At 42.8% G+C, this 18,769-nt stretch overlaps 1 protein-coding gene across 1 annotated transcript in view; it reads left to right on the top strand.

Moving 5' to 3' along the window:
* Positions 1 to 18,769, top strand: part of LOC139418071 (RAS p21 protein activator 4) — a 76,705-nt gene that overhangs the window by 48,971 nt on the left and 8,965 nt on the right. The window contains exons 10-13 of the mRNA XM_071167237.1: positions 890 to 1,043; positions 3,051 to 3,115; positions 11,547 to 11,659; positions 12,086 to 12,278. Coding sequence (XP_071023338.1) covers positions 890 to 1,043; positions 3,051 to 3,115; positions 11,547 to 11,659; positions 12,086 to 12,278 — 525 coding nt within the window. The remainder of the gene's footprint in view (positions 1 to 889; positions 1,044 to 3,050; positions 3,116 to 11,546; positions 11,660 to 12,085; positions 12,279 to 18,769) is intronic.

The following is an 18,769-nucleotide window of genomic DNA, read 5'->3' on the forward strand; positions in this document are numbered from 1 at the left end:
GCGACGGTGGGTTTGTGCCCATAGGTGGCGTTTTTGCCGGTGAGGTCTGGTGAGGACCTGCCTTGCAACAGGCCTATAAGCACGCAGTCCAGCCTCTCTCAGCCTAATGCGGACAGTCTGAGCACTGATGTAGGGATTGTGCGTTCCTGGTGTAACTCGGGCAGTTGTTGTTCCCATCCTGTACCTGTCCCGCAGGTGTGATGTTCGGATGTCCCGATCCTGTGCAGGTGTTACACATGGTCTCCCACTGCGAGGACGATCAGCTGTCCGTCCTGTCTCCCTCTGCTCTGTCTTAGGCGTCTTACATTACAGACATTGCAATTTATTGCCCTGACCACATCTGCAGTTCTCATGCCTCTTTGCAGCATGCCTAAGACACATTCACGCAGATGAGCAGGGACCATGGGCATCTTTCTTTTTGTTTTTCATTGTCAGTAGAAAGGCCTCTTTAGTGTCCTGAGATTTCATAACTGTGACCTTAATTGCCTGTAAGCTGTTAATGTCTTAACGACCGTTCCACAGGTGCATGTTAATTATTTGTTTATTGTTCATTGAACAGGCATGGGAAACAGTGTTTAAACAAATTATCTTTGAAAGACAGGGTCTTGAAAAAGGGACATTTCTTCTTTGCTGAGTTTAATATGCTTGGTGTTAATCCTGATTCATTAAATCCAATATTGTGTTGATTTACTGCATGGTATGTGGCACAATAAAATGTGCCAGACTGTTTAATCCATAGCAATTTACAGTACAGAATTCATTTTTAGTTGGTGTACCTCTGTAGGAAAAGAAAACCACAACCTTGGTGTTGCCAATGCTGTGCTCTTACCACCTGAGTCACTCAGGACCACAAGCGCTTGTGATGATAAATCTTTGCTTGGTATCATAGGGCAACTGGCCAGATTTGATCATGCTCGTCGATGAGACCACTACAGCTGAGAGTCGACAGGAAGTGGCCTCCAACCTAGTGAAGCTCTTCCTGGGTCAGGGATTGGCCAAGGAGTTCCTTGATGTTCTCTTCAAGCTGGAGTTGGACAAGACTAGTAAGTCAGACGTCACACACCTAAATTGGAGTTGGACAAAACTTGTGTTCAGCACAGCCCAATAATGTGGAATGTTTAGATGTAAATATATTATGTCAAATGAGTCTTTCACTGTGGTATATTGGCCATATACCACACCCCCTCTGGCCTTATTGCTTAATAATACCACAGTGTTGGTGAATACTCTTTTCTGATTGCCTAGAAGGGCATTATAGAATGAACATTAAAACCAGATAACAGGACAGAAAAGGTAAACCAACAACCACACAAACTGAAATTGGATACATTGTAAAAGCATGTTCAACAAGGAAAAAAATGCTAGCTAGCATTACAAAACAAATCAGAGACACATTTTTTTGGGGAGCATCTGGTGAGTTTTTGGGAGCACCTAACGTGGTGAGTGATGAACATGCATGAATTCATCCTGTCCCCTCTGCCGCTAAAGATGTCAAATCCTCCCACGTTTCTAGTTTGACAAGCTGTTTTCATGCAATGTAATGCGATCTCCTCATAATTAACAGTCAGTGTTGATGAGTGTCCTGACGAGAAGGTTCACTTTTTTTACAGGTTTGTTATTAAGACACATGAAAGTTCACATGTTCCAGAAGGCATTTCTGCTATAAAAAAAACCCATCTTGATTTTAAAAAATACATGTAAAAAACGTTAAAATGTTTCTCCTGTGAAGTAGTGATGTGCGACATACACCTAGCTTCTTGAAACTGGTCACACATATCCTCCAAATACCGGCTTCGGGGGCATTATCACTTTTATACAACGCGTTATGAACATATTCAAATAATGATTGACATTTTAATTTTAAAAACATTATTTTTATGGATTTATTCACACTATTTCATCCTTCCACGAGATATAGTCCCGACACACATCTAGGGTTGCTATCCAAGCCAGCTCGTGCTATCTATTTTTTGTTCTAAATGTATGGGCACAGTTTTTCGTTCTAAATGATCCGTTGCCATGATGGCTGGCAACGTTCCAACTTTGGCTAACGGTCACGTCAAACAGTGAAGCCATAATAACTGCAAAATAGCTGCATTTGCGTTTGCTTAAGCTTTTTTCTAATTATTTTGTTTGGGATACATCATAACAATGAGCAAATGAGCGATTTCGCCTGGCATAGAACATTTTCTATCGCCAGACCACTGTTCCGAAGAGATCGCTAACTACACAACTAACACATTCACTTCAAACTGAAGCTGTAATGACAGAAAACTAGCTGCATTTCGTGTTTTTTTTTAATTGACATCTTTGTATACATTATATCCATAAAAATTATGCTGATTAATGATTTTGACTGGCTGAGAAAAGCTGCCATCCTGTCTGTCTCAGAAAGCTGGAGATCAACTTTAAATATGGAAACAATGCTGCAAATGTAGGAGAGACAGACAGTAAAGTTATTACAAATCTCCGCTGTTGAAAACCAATTGCTAGTCTTAAAGATACTCTCAAGATGCTTTTTACAGTGTAGATCTAGTATATACATTGCCTGGCTGAGCTGATGAGACAGTGGATTGCTCTATCAGATGGAACAGAGTAAATAGGCCTTTCAACATCAGATTTAGCTGGTGGTTATTTGTGGAATACACACCGGCTGGAATGTGGTTTTAACCAATCAGCATACAGGATTAGACCCATCTGTTGTATAATTCCCTATAAAGCCCGGTATAATTGAAGTTAATTATTTTGAGCTGCTTTTGATAGCAAAAGTCGAATTGAAAACATTGGCATTGTTGAATTAGATTTTCAAAATAGCAAGCAAGGAGGATGCTTTGGTTTACTAAACTAGCAATGCAGATTTATATCCATGGTATAAAGGGGATAATAAACTCAGGGCTCTATGCGTTGTCTGTAAGATACCATCAACAGAGTTGCACTAAGTCCCACTCAGCATCCACGTCGTGCTATATTTTCCAGAGTACACATAGCACCTCGTTGATTTTCCCTTACATATTTCATTGCTGGCTGTTCTCTTTGACCTCTTTCCTCAGGTGAACCCAACACCTTGTTTCGCAGCAACTCCTTGGCATCGAAGTCCATGGAGTCATTTTTAAAGGTAAACCCTCTTTCCGGCAACATCGCTATATACAGTGCCTTCAAAGTATTCAGACCCCTTTACTTTTTTTGTTGTTGTTAGGTTACATCCTTAGTCTAAAATGTATTCAATTGTTTTTTCCCCTCATCAATCTGCACACAATACACCATAATGACAAAGCAAAAACAGGTTTTTAGAAATTCTTGCTGATTTATTCAAAATAAAAAACGGAAATATTACATTTACATAAGTATTCAGACCCTTTACTCAGTACTTTGTTGGAGCACCTTTGGCAGTGATTACAGCCTCGTCGTCTTGGGTATGACGCTACAAGCTTGGCACACCTGTATTTGGCAAGTTTCTCCCATTCCTCTCTGCAGATCCTCTCAAGCTCTGTTAGGTTTGATGGGGAGCATTGCTGCACAGCTATTTTCAGGTCTCTCCAGAGATGTTCGATCGGGTTCAAGTCCGGGCTCTGGCTGGGCCACTTAAGAACATTCAGAGACTTGTCCCGAAACCTTGGCTGTGTGCTTAGGGTCGTTGTCCTGTTGGAAGGTGAACCTTTGCCCCAGTCTGAGGTCCCTAAGCAGGTTTTCATCAAGGATCTCTCTGTACTTTGCTCTGTTCGTCTTTGCCTCGATCCTGACTAGTCTCCCAGTCCCTGCCACTGAAAAACATCCCCACAGCATGATGCTACTACCACCACCATGCTTCACCGTAGGGATGGTGCCAGGTGTCCTCTAGATGTGATGCTTGGCATTCAGGCCAAATAGTTCAATCTTGGTTTCATCAGACCAGAGGGTCTGAGGGTCTCTAGGTGCCTTTTAGCGAACTCCAAGGCCTGATTGGTGGAGTGCTGCACAGATGGTTGTCCTTCTGGAAGCTTCTGCCATCTCCACAGAGGAACTCTAGCGCTCTGTCAGAGTGACCGTCGAGTTCTTGGTCCGCTCCCTGACCATTGCCCTTATCCCCCGATTGCTCAGTTTGATCGGGCGGCCAGCTCTAGGAAGAGCCTTGGCGGTCACAAACTTCTTCCATTTAAGAATTATGGCCACTGATCTTGGGACCTTCAATGCTGACAATTCATTTGACCTCATGGCTTAGTTTTTGCTCTGACATACACTGTCAATTGTGGGGCCTTTATATAGACAGGTGTGTGCCTATCCAAATCATGTCCAATCAAGTTGTAGAAACATCTCAAGGATGATCAATGGAAACAGGATGCACCTGAGCTCAATTTCAAGTCTCATAGCAAAGGGTTTGAATACTTATGTAAGGTAATTTTGTTTTTCACTTGGTCATTATTGGGTATTTTGTGTAGATTGCTGAGGCTTTAAAAAAATGTAATCCATTTTACAATAAGGCTCTAATGTAACAAAACGTGGAAGAAGTCAAGGGGTCTGAATACTTTCTGAAGGGGTGGCGGTGTGCGTGCGTGTGGTACCAGTCAAAAGTTTGGACACCTACTTATTCCAGGGTTTATTTATTTAAAAAATGTTCTACATTGTAGAATAATAGTGAATACATCAAACTATGAAATAACATACATGGAATCATGTAGTAACCAAAAAAGTGTTAAACAAATCAAAATATATTTTATATTGGAGATGATTCAAAATAGCTACACTTTGCCTTGACAGCTTTGCACATTCTTGGCATTCTCTCAACCAGCTTCATGAGGTAACCTGAAATGCATTTCAATTAACAGGTGTGCACTGTTAATTTGTGGAATTTCTTTCCTTCTTAATGCCTTTGAGCCAATCAGTTGTGTTGTGAGAAGGTATGGGTGGTTTACAGAAGATATCCCTATCTGGTAAAAGACCAAGTCCATATTATGGCAAGAACAGCTCAAATCTAATTGTATTTCTCACATGTGCCGAATACAACAGGTGTAGACCGTACAGTGAAATGCTTACTTACAAGCCCTTAACCAACAATGCATTTTAAAGAAAAATAAATGTTAAAGTATGAAGTAAAAAATAAAGAAAATACTAAGTTAAGGAACAACAATAAAATAGCACTAGTGGGGCTATATACAGGGGGTATTGGTACAGAGTCAATGAGCGGGGCAACAGGTTAGTCAAGGTAAGATGTACTTGTAGGTAGGGGTAAAGTGACTGTGTGGATAATAAACAGTGTAGCTGCAGTGTAAAAATGCGGGGGGGCAATGCAAATAGTCCGGTAGCCTTTTGATTAGCTGTTCCGGAGTCTCACGGCTTGGGAGTAAAAGATGTTAAGAAGGCTTTTTGACCTAGATTTGGCGCTCCGGTACTGCTTGCCGTGCGGTAACAGAGAGAACAGTCTGTGACAAGGATGGCTGGAGTCTTTGGCAATTTTTAGGGCCTTCCTCTGACACAGCCTGGTATTTAGGTCCTGGATGGCAGGTAGCTTGGCCCCAGTGATGTACTGGGCCGTACGCACTACCCTCTGTAATGCCTTGCGGTCGGAGGCTGAGCAGTTGCCATACCAGACGGTGATGCAACCAGTCATGATGCTCTCGATGGTGCAGCTGTAGAACGTTTTGAGGATCTGGGGACTCATGACAAATCTTTCCAGTCTCCTGAGGGGGAATAGGCATTGTCGCGCCCTCTTCATGACTGTCGTGGTGTGCTTGGACCATGTTAGTTTGTTGGTGATGTGGACACCAAGGAACTTGACGCTCTCAACTTGCTCCACTATAGCCTCGTCGATGAGAATGGGGGCGTGCTCGGTCCTCCTCATCCTGTAGTCCACAATCATCTCCTTTTTCTTGATCATGTTGAGGAAGAGGTTGTTATCCTGGCACCACACGTCCAGGTCTATGACCTTCTTCTAGGCTGTCTCATCATTGTCGGTGATCAGGCATACCACTTGTGTCGTCGGCAAACCTTATGTTGGTGTTGGAGTCATGTGCGGCCATGCAGGCAAGGGTGAACAGGGAGTACAGGATGGGACTGAGCACGCACCCCTGAGGTGGCCCTGTGTTGAGGATCAGCGTGGCAGATGTGTTGTTACCTACCCTTAACACCTGGGGGCAGCCCGTCAGGAAGTCCAGGATCCAGTTGCGGAGGGAGGTGTTTAGTCCCAGGGTCCTTAGCTTCGTGATGTGCTTTGAGGGCGCTATGGTGTTGAACGCTGAGCTGTAGTCAATGAATAGCATGGTAGGCTTGTCACTGGGCAGCTCGCGGCTGTGCTTCTCTTTGTAGTCCATAATAGTTTGCAAAGCCTGCTACATCCGACGAGTGTCGGATCCGGTGTAGTACAATTCGATCTTATTCCTGTATTGACGCTTTGCCTGTTGGTGGTTCATCATAGGGCATAGAGGGATTTCTTATAAGCGTCCGGGTTAGTCCCGCTCCTTGACACAGCAGCTCTACCTTTTAGCTCAGGGTGGATGTTGTCTGTAATCCATGGCTTGTGGTTGGGGTATGTACGTACAGTCACTGTGGGGACGACGTCATCGATGCACTTATTGATGAAGCCAGTGACTGATGTGGTGTACTCCTCAATGCCATTGGAAGAATCTCGGAACGTATTCCATTTTGTGCTAGCAAAACCATCCTGTAGCTTAGCATCTGACCACTTCCTTACTGAGCGTGTCACTGGTACTTTTAGTTCTTGCTTGTAAGCAGCAATCAGGATAGAGTTATGGTCAGATTTGCCAAACGGAGGGTGAGGGAGAGCTTTTTACGCATCTCTGTGTGTGTGGAGTAAAGGTGGTCGAGAGTTTATTTTTTATTTCAAAAAAATTAACATGAGAAATGAGGTAAAACGGATTTAAGTTTGCCTGCATTAACGTCCCCCGGCCTCTAGGAGCGGCGCCTCTGGATGAGCATTTTGTTGTTTGCTTAGGGTCGTATACAACACGTTGAGTGCGGTATTCGTGCCAGCATCGGTCTGTGGTGGTAAATAGACAGCTTTGTAAATAGTGTGGTCTACAGCTTATCAAGAGATGCTCTACCTCAGGCGAGCAAAATCTGAATAGTTCCTTAAGGATTAAGGATTACATTTCCGCCTAAAATGACATTGACACCCAAATCACCTTTTAAGTTGGTGGAAATGTGAAATTAATGTAGGAGAATATAACACAATAGATCTGGTAAAAGATAATGCAAAACAAAAACACGTGTTGTGTGTGTGTGTGTGGTTGAAGTCGGAAGTTTACATACACTTAGGTTGGCATCATTAAAACTCGTTTTTCAACCACTCCACAAAATTCTTGTTAACCAACTATATTTTTGACAAGTCGGTTAGGACATCTACTTTGTGCATAATAATACTGTGAAAATTATGATTATGCCCTTTTAGTGTAAGAGCCTGTTTTGGTGGGATGGTGTTTTGGCCTGCTTGGTGACATCACCAGGTGGTAAATTAGTTGATAGACCAATAAGAAAGCGTTCCAAACCTCTCTTGATAGATTTCAGTTTTCACCTCACCACTCAGATCACTGTCCTTGCCAAATTCTTGCTTGAGAAATTGCTCTTAGCTAAGAAGCTGTTTGTTTAATGGTCAAACATAAAACAATCACAGTATCTAGTTTCCATCCAATTGGCAACAGATTTTCAGGCAAATTTTCAAAAATGCGCACATTTTTCCATCAGTGGTGTTTCCACTAAATTGACTAGTTACAAGTTAAAAGTTTTCATGTACCGAATAAAATTATAAAGTTCAATGTGTTTCCATTGCATTTAACTGTACCGATAGTTGTCACAAACTTGTGTTAAATAGCAAATGTGCCTACTCTGGTCTTGGCACGTGCACTCTAGCCAACTGCTCGCAGATAGTGTGGGTAGGCTGTGTGGCCGGGTAGGTTAGTCTACGCATGAGATTATTAAGGATAAGAGCGAGAATATTTTTATTTGTCAAACGGCAGTCAAGCGTCGATCATCATGCCACTAGAATAAGAACCTCAATATTTATTGGAAAGGAGCATCAAGATCACTGTGCACTTTCACCACCCTGTGAAGTTCATCATAATTTATTTAATCTGTAGCCTAATAAACTGCATGGTTTTCAGAGTAGTCGTGGAAGGACCAAACACACCATATTACATGACTCCAAATGTAATTCAATATGATGGTTGTTATATCAATATTTGAGCTTAAAGGTGTTTACACCACAATTTCTCACATAATTAATTTTACAGACAAACGATCCCACCATGTCCATGTCAGAATTTATAAAGTTGCACCAAAACTTTGTTTCCATCACAGATGTCGTGACTTTTTTCACATAACTGTGGATGGAAACGCGGTTAGTAAGGTACTTAATTGTTACCCGGAAATGATTTGCTAATGAGATAAAAATGGCTGTATTTGACATTTAATGCAAGAAATATACTATATACAGTTGGAGTAATTGAAACTTGTTTTTCAACTCCTCCACAAATTTCTTGTTAACAAACTATAGTTTTGGCAAGTCGGTTAGGACATCTACTTTGTGCATGACACATCATTTTTCCAACAATTGTTTACAGACAGATTGTTTCACTTATAATTCACTGTATCACAATTCCAGTAATTCCATAAGTTTACATACACTAAATTGACAGTGCCTTTAAACAGCCTGGAAAATTCCAGAAAATGATGTCATGGCTTTAGAAGCTTCTGATAGGCTAATTGACATAATTTGTGTCAATTTTAGGTGTACCTGTGGATGCATTTCAAGGCCTACCTTCAAACTCAGTGTCTCTGCTTGACATCATGGGAAAATCAAAAGAAATCAGCCAAGACTTCAGAAAAACAATTGTAGATCTCCACAAGTCTGGTTCATCCTTGGGAGCAATTTCCAAACGCCTGAAGGTACCACGTTCATCTGTACAGACAATAGTATGCAAGTATAAACACCATGGGACCACGCAGCCGCCATACCACTCAGGAAGGAGACGCGTGCTGTCTCCTAGAGATGAATGTACTTTGGTGCGGAAAGTGCAAATCAATCCCAGAACAACAGCAAAGGACCTTGTGAAGATGCTGGAGGATACAGGTGCAAAAGTATCTATATCCACAGTAAAACGAGTCCTATATCGACATAACCTGAAAGGCCGCTCAGCAAGGAAGAAGCCACTGCTCCAAACCACCATAAAAAAGCCAGACTACGGTTTGCAACTGCACATGGGGACAAACATCATACTTTTTGGAGAAGTGCCCTCTGGTCTGATGAAACAAAAATAGAACAAAAAGCCGAAGAACACCATCCCAACCGTGAAGCACAGGGGTGGCAGCATCATGTTGTGGGGGTGCTTTGCTGCAGGAGGGACTGGTGCACTTCACAAAATACATGGCACCGTGAGGATGGAAAATTATGTGGCTTATATTGAAGCAAAATCTCAAGACATCAGTCAGGAAGTTAAAGCTTGGTCGCAAATGGGTCTTCCAAATGGACAATGACCCAAAGCATACTTCCAAAGTTGTTGCAAAATGGCATAAGGACAACAAAGTCCAGATATTGGAGTGGCCATCACAAAGCCCTGACCTCGATCCTATAGACAATTTGTGGGCAGAAGTGAAAAAGCATGTGCGAGCAAGGAGGCCTAACAGTTACACCAGCTCTGTCATGTGGATTGGGCCAAAATGCACCCAACTTATTGTGGGAAGCTTGTGGAAGGCTACCTGAAGCGTTTGACCAAAGTTCAACAATTTAAAGGCAATGCTACCAAATACTAATTGAGTGTATGTAATCTTCTGACCCACTGGGAATGTGATGAAAGAAATAAAAGCTGAAATAAATCATTCTCTCTACTATTATTCTGACATTTCACATTCTTAAAATCAAAGTGGTGATCCTAACTGACCTAAAACATAATTTTTACTAGGATTAACTGTCAGGAATTGTGAAAAACTGAGTTTAAGTGTGTGTGGTGTGTGTGTGTACACTTTAAAAAAAAATATTTGTCATCTTTGACATGCAATAGAAAGACCATACAATCAGATAGGTTTAGGTGTAATTTTTTATTTCGACCACCAGGTGACAGCAGTGTGTGCAAACTGTAGAACCCAGTTCCTACATTTAGAATATAATTTTAAAAAAACTATGCTACATTTTAACTCTGGGACCCTAAGGAGGACAAATCAGATCAAGATTACTGAATGTAAATACATTATTTACCTTCAGAGGTGAACGTATCAAACCAGTTGCCGTGTAAATTGGACACTGCATTTGGTGAACAAGACTTGACGCTTTCTGCCCATATAAGACATGTCTATGTCCTGGAAAGTTGGCTGTTTATTTACAACGTCATTCTAGTCACATTAGCGAACGTTAGCAACAACTGTCCCAGTTTAGGGACACCGATCCCGTAGAGGTTTTAATATTAGATTTTGTTCACCAGCTTATTCACAAATAGACACAGACCTTTACCCCTTGTCTTACCGGAGGCAGCTGTTCAATCTCAACATCAATTGTTCAGAGGAGACTGCATGAACCAGGCCTTCCTGGTTGCTGCAAAGAAACAACTACTAAAGGACACCAATAAGAAGAAGAGACTTGCTTGGGCCAAGAAACACAAGCATTTATTGACATTAGACCGGTGGAAATTTGTACTTTGGTCTGGAGTCCAAATTGGAGATATTTGGTTTCAACCGCCGTGTCTTTGTGAGATGCGGTGTGGGTGAACTGATCATTTCCGCATGTGTATTTCCCACCGTAAAGCATGGAGGAGTAGGTGTTATGGTGTGGGGGTGCTTTGCTGGTGACACTGTCTGTGATATATTTAAAATTAAAGGCACACTTAACCAGCATGACTATCACAGCATTCTGCAGCGATACGCCATTCCATCTGGTTTGGGCTTAGTGGGACTACCATTTTGTTTTTCAACAGGACAATGACCTAACACACCTCCAGGCTGTGTAAGGGCTATTTTACCAAGAAGGAGAGTGATGGAATGATGGAGTGCTGCATCAGATGACCTGGCCTCCACAATCCCCGACCTCAACCAAATTGAGATGGTTTGGGATGAGTCAGACCGCAGAGTGAAGGAAAAGCAGCCAACAAGTGCTCAGCATATGTGGGTACTCCTTCAAGACTGTTGGAAAAACATTCCAGGTGAAGCTGGTTGAGAGAATGCCAAGAGTGTGCAAAGCTGTAGAAGACGTAATAGAATTCAAGGCAAAGGGTGGCTATTTGAATAATCTCAAATATAACATATATTTTGATTTGTTTGATACTTTTTTTTTTTGTGGGGGGGGGGTTAACACATACTGAATCATGTAGTATTTCATAGTTTTGATGTCTTCTATTTTTTTACAATGTATAAAATAGTAAAAAATAAATGAAAAACCCTTGAATGAGTAGGTGTTCTAAAACTTTTGACCGGTGGTGTACATACATGTGTATTGAAGGATATCCATTTTACTATGATTTTAATTCATAAGCTATGTTTTCATTTGAAAAGTGGAGCATTGGACAGATTATTAAAATGTTTTCCCACAAATACTGTAGCATGGCGGCCATTTTGCTATCTGACTACCACAGGTGGCAGGCATGCAGTATCTGCACAGGCTTCTGGGCCCCTTGATCAACAGGATCTTTGAGGAGAAGAAGTATGTAGAGCTGGACCCTAACAAAGTGGAGTTGAAGGAGGCTGGGTAAGATTTGAAGATGATGTAGGCAGAATCTACCTCACACCCAGTGTTGATTTAATGAAGGTGCTGGAGGCAAAAGGCAACTGGAGAAATAGAAAAAGTCTTTGTACACTTCCCATCAAATACACATTGCTTTAATTGTAGCTGAGCTTTCAGTCAGTCGATGCTCCGATGAAGGTCGACTGACCGAAAAGCTCAGGTAAAATTAAGAAATGTTCATCTGACTGGAAGTGTGCAGAGACGTTTTCCTAGTTTTCACAAGAAAAGATGCATCTTAATTTTTATACTTAGCCACACATGCTACATCTCATTATTCAGTCTCTGACTACTGTAAATGGTGTGTGTGTGCCTGCGTGTGTGTGTGTGCCTGCGTGTGTGTGTGTGTGTGCATGCCTGCCTGCGTGTGTGCCTGCCTGCGTGTGCGTGTAGGTGTACGGGCCTCCACCGGGTGCACACTGAGGCTGAGGTGATCCAGCAGAGCACCAGCCTCCTGCAGTCCTACCTTTCTGAGTTGCTCCATGCGATCGTCCAGTCAGCCTCCTACTGCCCTGTTGCACTCTGCCAGGCCTTCCAACAGCTCTACCAGTGCGTCAACAAGCGCTTTCCTGAGCCTGAGTATAGGGTTAGTACAACAGCAGTGTTTCTGCTAGCATTGTATAGGTGGGGTCCTATATGAATCCCATCTAGGGCTGTTATTGTCACCATATTACCGCCACACCGGAGGTCATGTGTCATGACCGCAGTCAGTCAAATTCAACGGTCACGGTAACTAGGCTCCAAAACGGCTCTGATGCCGCTGACGGTCATTGGTAGCCTACCAAACTTGCTAACTGCCAGTCGCTAATGGCCTGGTACTCAGCACTCTATTGTCCCTCTAATCACTCGGTCATCAATGCAAACTAAATCCAAAATCAAATGAAACACTTAATGAGAGCCCATGAGCTCCTTTTGCTCAACATTTCTATAGTCTATGCAATTGTGACTCACCACCTGGATTCAGTCTTATGTAGCAACATTTTGAAATTGTTTTTTACATTGGATAAACGTAGAGACTCAGCTACAAAATGGTATATCATACACTGCATTTGAGGAACAATGTGAAAGTAATTCTGCTTTGAAAGTTGATCAACTTGTAAACTCACTTTTGAGAAAATGGCCTTTGAATGTTTTGGTATCTAGTGAAGAGCTATTCTTTGTCTACACCCAATCAGCATCGTTCACACCCTCTTAAGCTTTAGCTCCACACATCTCATTTCGCACTCGGAGTGCACACTTGACTCTGGCCGATGATTTGTTTACGTCAGCTAGGGAAGCTAGCTAGCTAACAGTACACTTTAGATAAAGACATATAGCTAGCTAGCTAGCTAGCTAGGTGAACAATGGTTGCAGTTCAAACACTTGAAAGACACACCCTATCCCCTCAGACCTCAAATTAAGTGGATACTACTGATGACGTATGATGATGTCTGATGAGTATACTCTTGCAGGGCACTCGTTCATCCCGCGGTGATTTGTTTTCAGCCGTGTATGTTCACACACAGTTAGCTAACGAACCAGCCAGCTAACATTAGCTAGTTAAACAACAATGAATAGTGCCAACAATGCCACAGTGCTGTGAGCTAACCAACCAGGTAACATTAGGCTCTAACATTAGGCTCTAACTAGAAAAGCAAATGGCTCTGGGATACGAATAATAACGTCAGCTAGGGAGCAAGCCAGCTTACGTTAGCTAGCTAACAGTATACTTTAGCTTAATTAACCTCTTGAAGCTAGGGGGCACTATTTTTATGTTTGGAAAAATAACGTTCCCAAAGTAAACGGCCTATTTTTCAGGACCAGATGCTAGAATGTGCATATAATTGACAGATTGGGATAGAAAACACTCTAAAGTTTCCAAAACTGTCAAAATATTGTTTGTGAGTATAACAGAACAGATATTGCAGGCGAAACCCTGAGAAAAATCAAACCAGGAAGTGGCTTCTATTTTGAAAACTCCATGTTCCATAGCCTCCCATTGCTCCATTTAAAGGGATATCAACCAGATTACTTTTCCTATCGCTTCCTCAAGGTGTCAACAGTCTTCAGACATAGTTTCAGGCTTTTATTTTGAAGAATGAGCGTGAACGACCACATTGCGTAAGTGTATAGGTGGGGGCTCTGAGTGAATTGTGCGCAAAAGAGAAAGGCGGCCATTGTTACTCCCGGTCCTAGTGAAAACTGTCCCGGTTGATATATTATCGAATAGATGTTTGAAAAACACCCTGAGGGTTGATTATAAAAAACGTCTGACATATTTCTGTGGACATTGTGGATATAATTTGGAATTTTTGTCTGCGTTGTCGTGACCGCTCTTTTCGGTGGATTCCTGGGCATAACGCACCAAACTAACGGAGGTATTTGGATATAAAAAATATCTTTATGGAACAAAAGGAACATTTGTTGTCTAACTGGGAGTCTCGTGAGTAAAAACATCCGAAGATCATCAAAGGTAAACAATTAATTTGATTGCTTTTCTGATTTTTGTGACCAAGTTACCTGATACTTTCGCCACACAAGTGGCTCAGGTAGTGCAGCTCATCCAGGATGGCACATCAAAACCAAGAAGTTTTGCTGTGTCTGTCAGCGTAGTGTCCAGAGCATGGAGGCGCTACCAGGAGACAGGCCAGTACATCAGGAGACGTGGAGGAAACCCTATTATCTGTTACAATTGTAATCGACCAGGACATATTGCAGCCTACTGCCCTATTAAAGAAGAGCCAATGCAATGTAACCTCTGTGAAAAATATGATATATGGTATGCATGTCCTGTGGTAGCCGCTGTACTTGAAAGATCAAGAACAAACATATGTGCACGTTGAAGAAAAGAGGTTGAAGCACTGCTGGATTCCGGCACTATGCTAACCCTGGTCGTTGCAAACCTAGTGCCGACTCATAAACTGGATACAAGTCAGGATATCAGTGTTACTTGCATTCATGGGGATACCCATCTGTACCCCGCAGCCTTAGTGAGCATACAGAGGACGGTCTGCTGGATTATGAGGTTGGCGTGGACCCAAAGATGCCATATGATGTAATATTGGGTAGATACTTTCCTAAGTTTGCGAAGTTAGGCCAAAAGAATGGCATATTTGAGAAGCCAACAACCCTGACCAACCAGGAAGAAGCATGGGGCCTTCAACCAAAGCCAAGAAAAGAGGTCTCCTAAGGGCCAACCTCACAGGTTGAAGTGGCTCGGCATTGTGAAGAGTGCCCGGAGTGCCAGTTAACAGCTCCCCGACCAGCTGTTTGAAGCCCGTTAGTGCCACTCCCCATAATCAAAATGCCATTTGAGAGGATAGCAATGGATATAGTGGGGCCCACTACCCAAATCCGCCAGAGGGCACCAATACATTCTGATCATTCTAGATTATGCCACTCGCTACCCAGAAGCCATTCCCCTTCGGACGATGGCTTCCAAAAATATCGCCACGGAATTTGTGCTCTTGTACAGTAGGGTAGGGGTTCCAAATGAGGTTCTTACTGACCAGGGGACCCCCTTTATGTCCCGCCTTATGGCGGACCTTTGTAAATTGTGGCGAAACATCGGTTTACCATCCTCAGACAGATGGGCTGGTTGAGAGACTCAACCGGACCCTGAAGTCAATGCTCAGGAAGATAATCGATAAGGATGGGAAAAACTGGGATTGCATGTTAACGTATCTGATGTTTGCCATTAGAGAGGTTCCTCAAGCCTCACTGGGGTTTTCTCCCTTTGAGCTGGTATATGGGAGGCACCCCTGGGGAATCTTAGACATCCCCCGGGAAACCTGGGACACTTATAACCGGCAGGCTACCCTGAGGGAATTTCAACCGGGAGATAAGGTGTTAGTGCTGATCCCCACGGTATAGTGCAAACTACTAGCAACATGGAAAGGACCATATGAAGTACTGGAGAGAATAGGAGAAGTTAATTATCGTATACGACAGCCAGGTCGACGGCCCCAGGAACAGATCTATCACATAAACCTGTTAAAAGCATGGAGAGAGAGAGAAACACTAATGGTCACGTACCCCACACACACTCAGGAGACAGCCGAAGTAAATATTTCACCTACTCTGTCCCCAGCACAAGTACAGGAAGTAAAGACCCTGACCCAGAAAACAGATGTGTTTTCAGAGGTACCCGGCCGAGCTGAGGTTACGACTCATGATATCGTTTCCCTACCAGGGAGAAAAGTGAGCATGAAGCCATATCGGGAACCCGAAGCTCGACAGGCCGTGATTAGAGCAGAGACGGAGAAAATGTTGACAGCTGGAGTGATCGAAGAGTCACATAGTGAGTGGTCTAGCCCAATTGTGATGGTCTCCAAACCCGATGGGTCTTTGCGGTTCTGTAATGACTTTCGGAAGGTAAATCAAATCTCCAAGTTTGATGCCTACCTCATGCCCCGAGTAGACAAACTACTGGAGAAAATTGGTATAGCTTGGTACATTACGACCCTGGACCTAACAAAAGGGTACTGGCAAATTCCTCTGACCCCCAGGCCCAAAGAAAAGACAGCGTTTGCAACCCCTGACGGTTTGTTTTCAATACACCGTCATGCCATTCGGCTTACACGGGGCCCCAGCCACCTTTCAACGGCTCATGGACAAGGTCCTAAAACCGCACCAAGCATAGGCTACAGCTTATTTAGATGATGTGGGGATCTACAGCCCAGATTGGGAATCCCACTTACTCCGGGTACAGGCAGTGTTAGACTCCCTTAGAAAGGCAGGGCTGGGGGCCCCCCGGGTTTCACAGTGGTTAAGGGCGCTGTACTGCAGTGCCAGCTGTGCCACCAGAGACTCTGGGTTCGCGCCCAGTCTCTGTCGTAACCGGCCGCGACCGGGAGGTCCGTGGGGCGACGCACAATTGGCATAGCGTCGTCCGGGTTAGGGAGGGCTTGGCCGGTAGGGATATCCCTGTCTCATCGAGCACCAGCGACTCCTGTGGCGGCCCGGGCGCAGTGCACGCTAACCAAGGTTATCAGGTGCACGGTGTTTCCTCCGACACATTGGTGCGGCTTGCTTCCTGGTTGGATGCGCGCTCTGTCAACCTCTTGATACTACCCATCCCGGTTCCGGGAGAGTAATCATCAACTGACACTAATTAGCATAACGCAACGGACCTAAATATTACTAGAAAATATTCCTATTCACGCTCTCCTGTGAAGTTGTGACTTGCGACATATGTTTCATATGACATAAGTTTCCCGAATTGGGTCACGATTTTGAGGGAGAACAGCGTTTTGATGGCCTCTATTGAAAGGAAGTGCATCCTATCAGCTTCCTCTATTTCTCAACTTTTCTAATATTAAGCACATTGCTTCGCTTGTACATATTAACATATGCATGTTTTCCAGAGCGACTTAAAGTAGTGAGTGCATACATTTTTCAGATTTTTTTCGTACTGGTCCCCCGTAGGAATTGTATCCGCAACCCTGGCATTGCAAGCACCATGCTCTACCAACTGAGCCACACAGGACCACCACAGGCTTTACAACATATGTACCCTACCTTGTTGGCATGAATATTACGTATTTCTTTCTCCTGCCCCTGTTACGACATATTCATGATTATGGTCCATTCTAAATCAAAAACTAATTTCACACATACTGTATATATTATTTAGTATATGTAAAGACAATATTAAATTGAGAATAGTCTGATGGGTGACAGTATTATCACTTGTGAATGATGTATTATCATTTGTGCTCAGTGTGTGCAGTCTAAGGCAAGAAACAGCGCATGCCTTTTTTTGTTATGACCTTTTCAAATCATAGTCTCACACATCATGTAGCCTAGCCCATAGGCCTATATGTTTTGATAAGGTTTGTATCACAACTAAAGTGACCCAATAACAAAAAAACGTAGCCTATAGGCCTAGGCCTCCTGTAATACAATTGGAGAGGTTTCACCAGGCTCTGCAGGCTACATCGTGTTCTTATAATCAATCCATCATTGCACAATCGCGTGTGAGTTTTGACTGGACACTTAAAAAAAAAAAAAAGATCCCAGCTTGGTCGTGCTGCTATATTTATTGCTAAATTCTTAAAATTAAGCACATTAATCCACTTTACAACAGTGTAGCCTACCTGGGATACATAGGTGGTGCATAAATTAAGTTTGGGGAAGGTAATTTTCACCATTTAAAAAAGCACCTTTTATAATAAAGCATTCCATGAATCATTGCATTTTTCAGACTAATGTAAGAGAGCCTACTATTCTTAATGTGATGATTGGATAGTCATAATTTTAAACTAATAATCTACTGAACAAAAATATAAGCTCAACATGTAAAGTGTTGATCCGGACGTTGCTTCCAGATGCAGTTTGGAACTCCGGTAGTGAGTGTTGCAACCGAGACAAGTTTTATGTGCAACGCGCTTCAGAACTCACCGGTCCCATTCTGTGAGCTTGTGCGGCCTACCACTTCACGGCTGAGCTGTTGTTGCTCCTAGACATATCCACTTCACAATAACAGCACTTACAGTTGATTGGGGCAGCTATAGTAGGGCAGAAATTTGACGAACTGACTTCTTGTGTCATGTAAAAAGTCACTGAGCTCTTCAGTAAGGTCATTCTACTGCCAGTGTTTGTCTATGGAGATTGCATGGCGGTGTGCTCAATTTTATACACCTGTCAGCAACGGGTGTGGCTGAAATAGCCAAATCCACTAATATGAAGGGGTGTCCACATACTTTTGTGTGTGTGTGTGTGTGTGTATATATAGTGTAAACTATATGTAGAGCACAGATTAAATTTAAGAATGGTCTGATGGATGAGAGTATTATCAAGTGTTGGTCAAATTGTGAATGAGAGACTGAAGTGTGTAGCCTGAGCAAGAAACGGAGCAAAGCTTTTAACTTTCATGCAACTTTAAAAAAATCATCATTAGTTGCGTCATGTTTTGATTTTTGATACATTCTAAGGTTTGTATCACATCTTAAATTGCATGAATAAACTATAAATGGAGCAAATAGGAGGACCTGTTCTTTTGTTAACTGCTCAACACAAAATAGCCGCATGTGCGCAGTCCTCAGAAATAATTTGGGGAAAATAAGGACTATTATGCTGTAATGTTCTTCTGAAACA

The sequence above is a fragment of the Oncorhynchus clarkii genome, chromosome 10, assembly GCF_045791955.1.
Source record: "Oncorhynchus clarkii lewisi isolate Uvic-CL-2024 chromosome 10, UVic_Ocla_1.0, whole genome shotgun sequence".
Taxonomy (NCBI): Eukaryota; Metazoa; Chordata; class Actinopteri; order Salmoniformes; family Salmonidae; genus Oncorhynchus; species Oncorhynchus clarkii.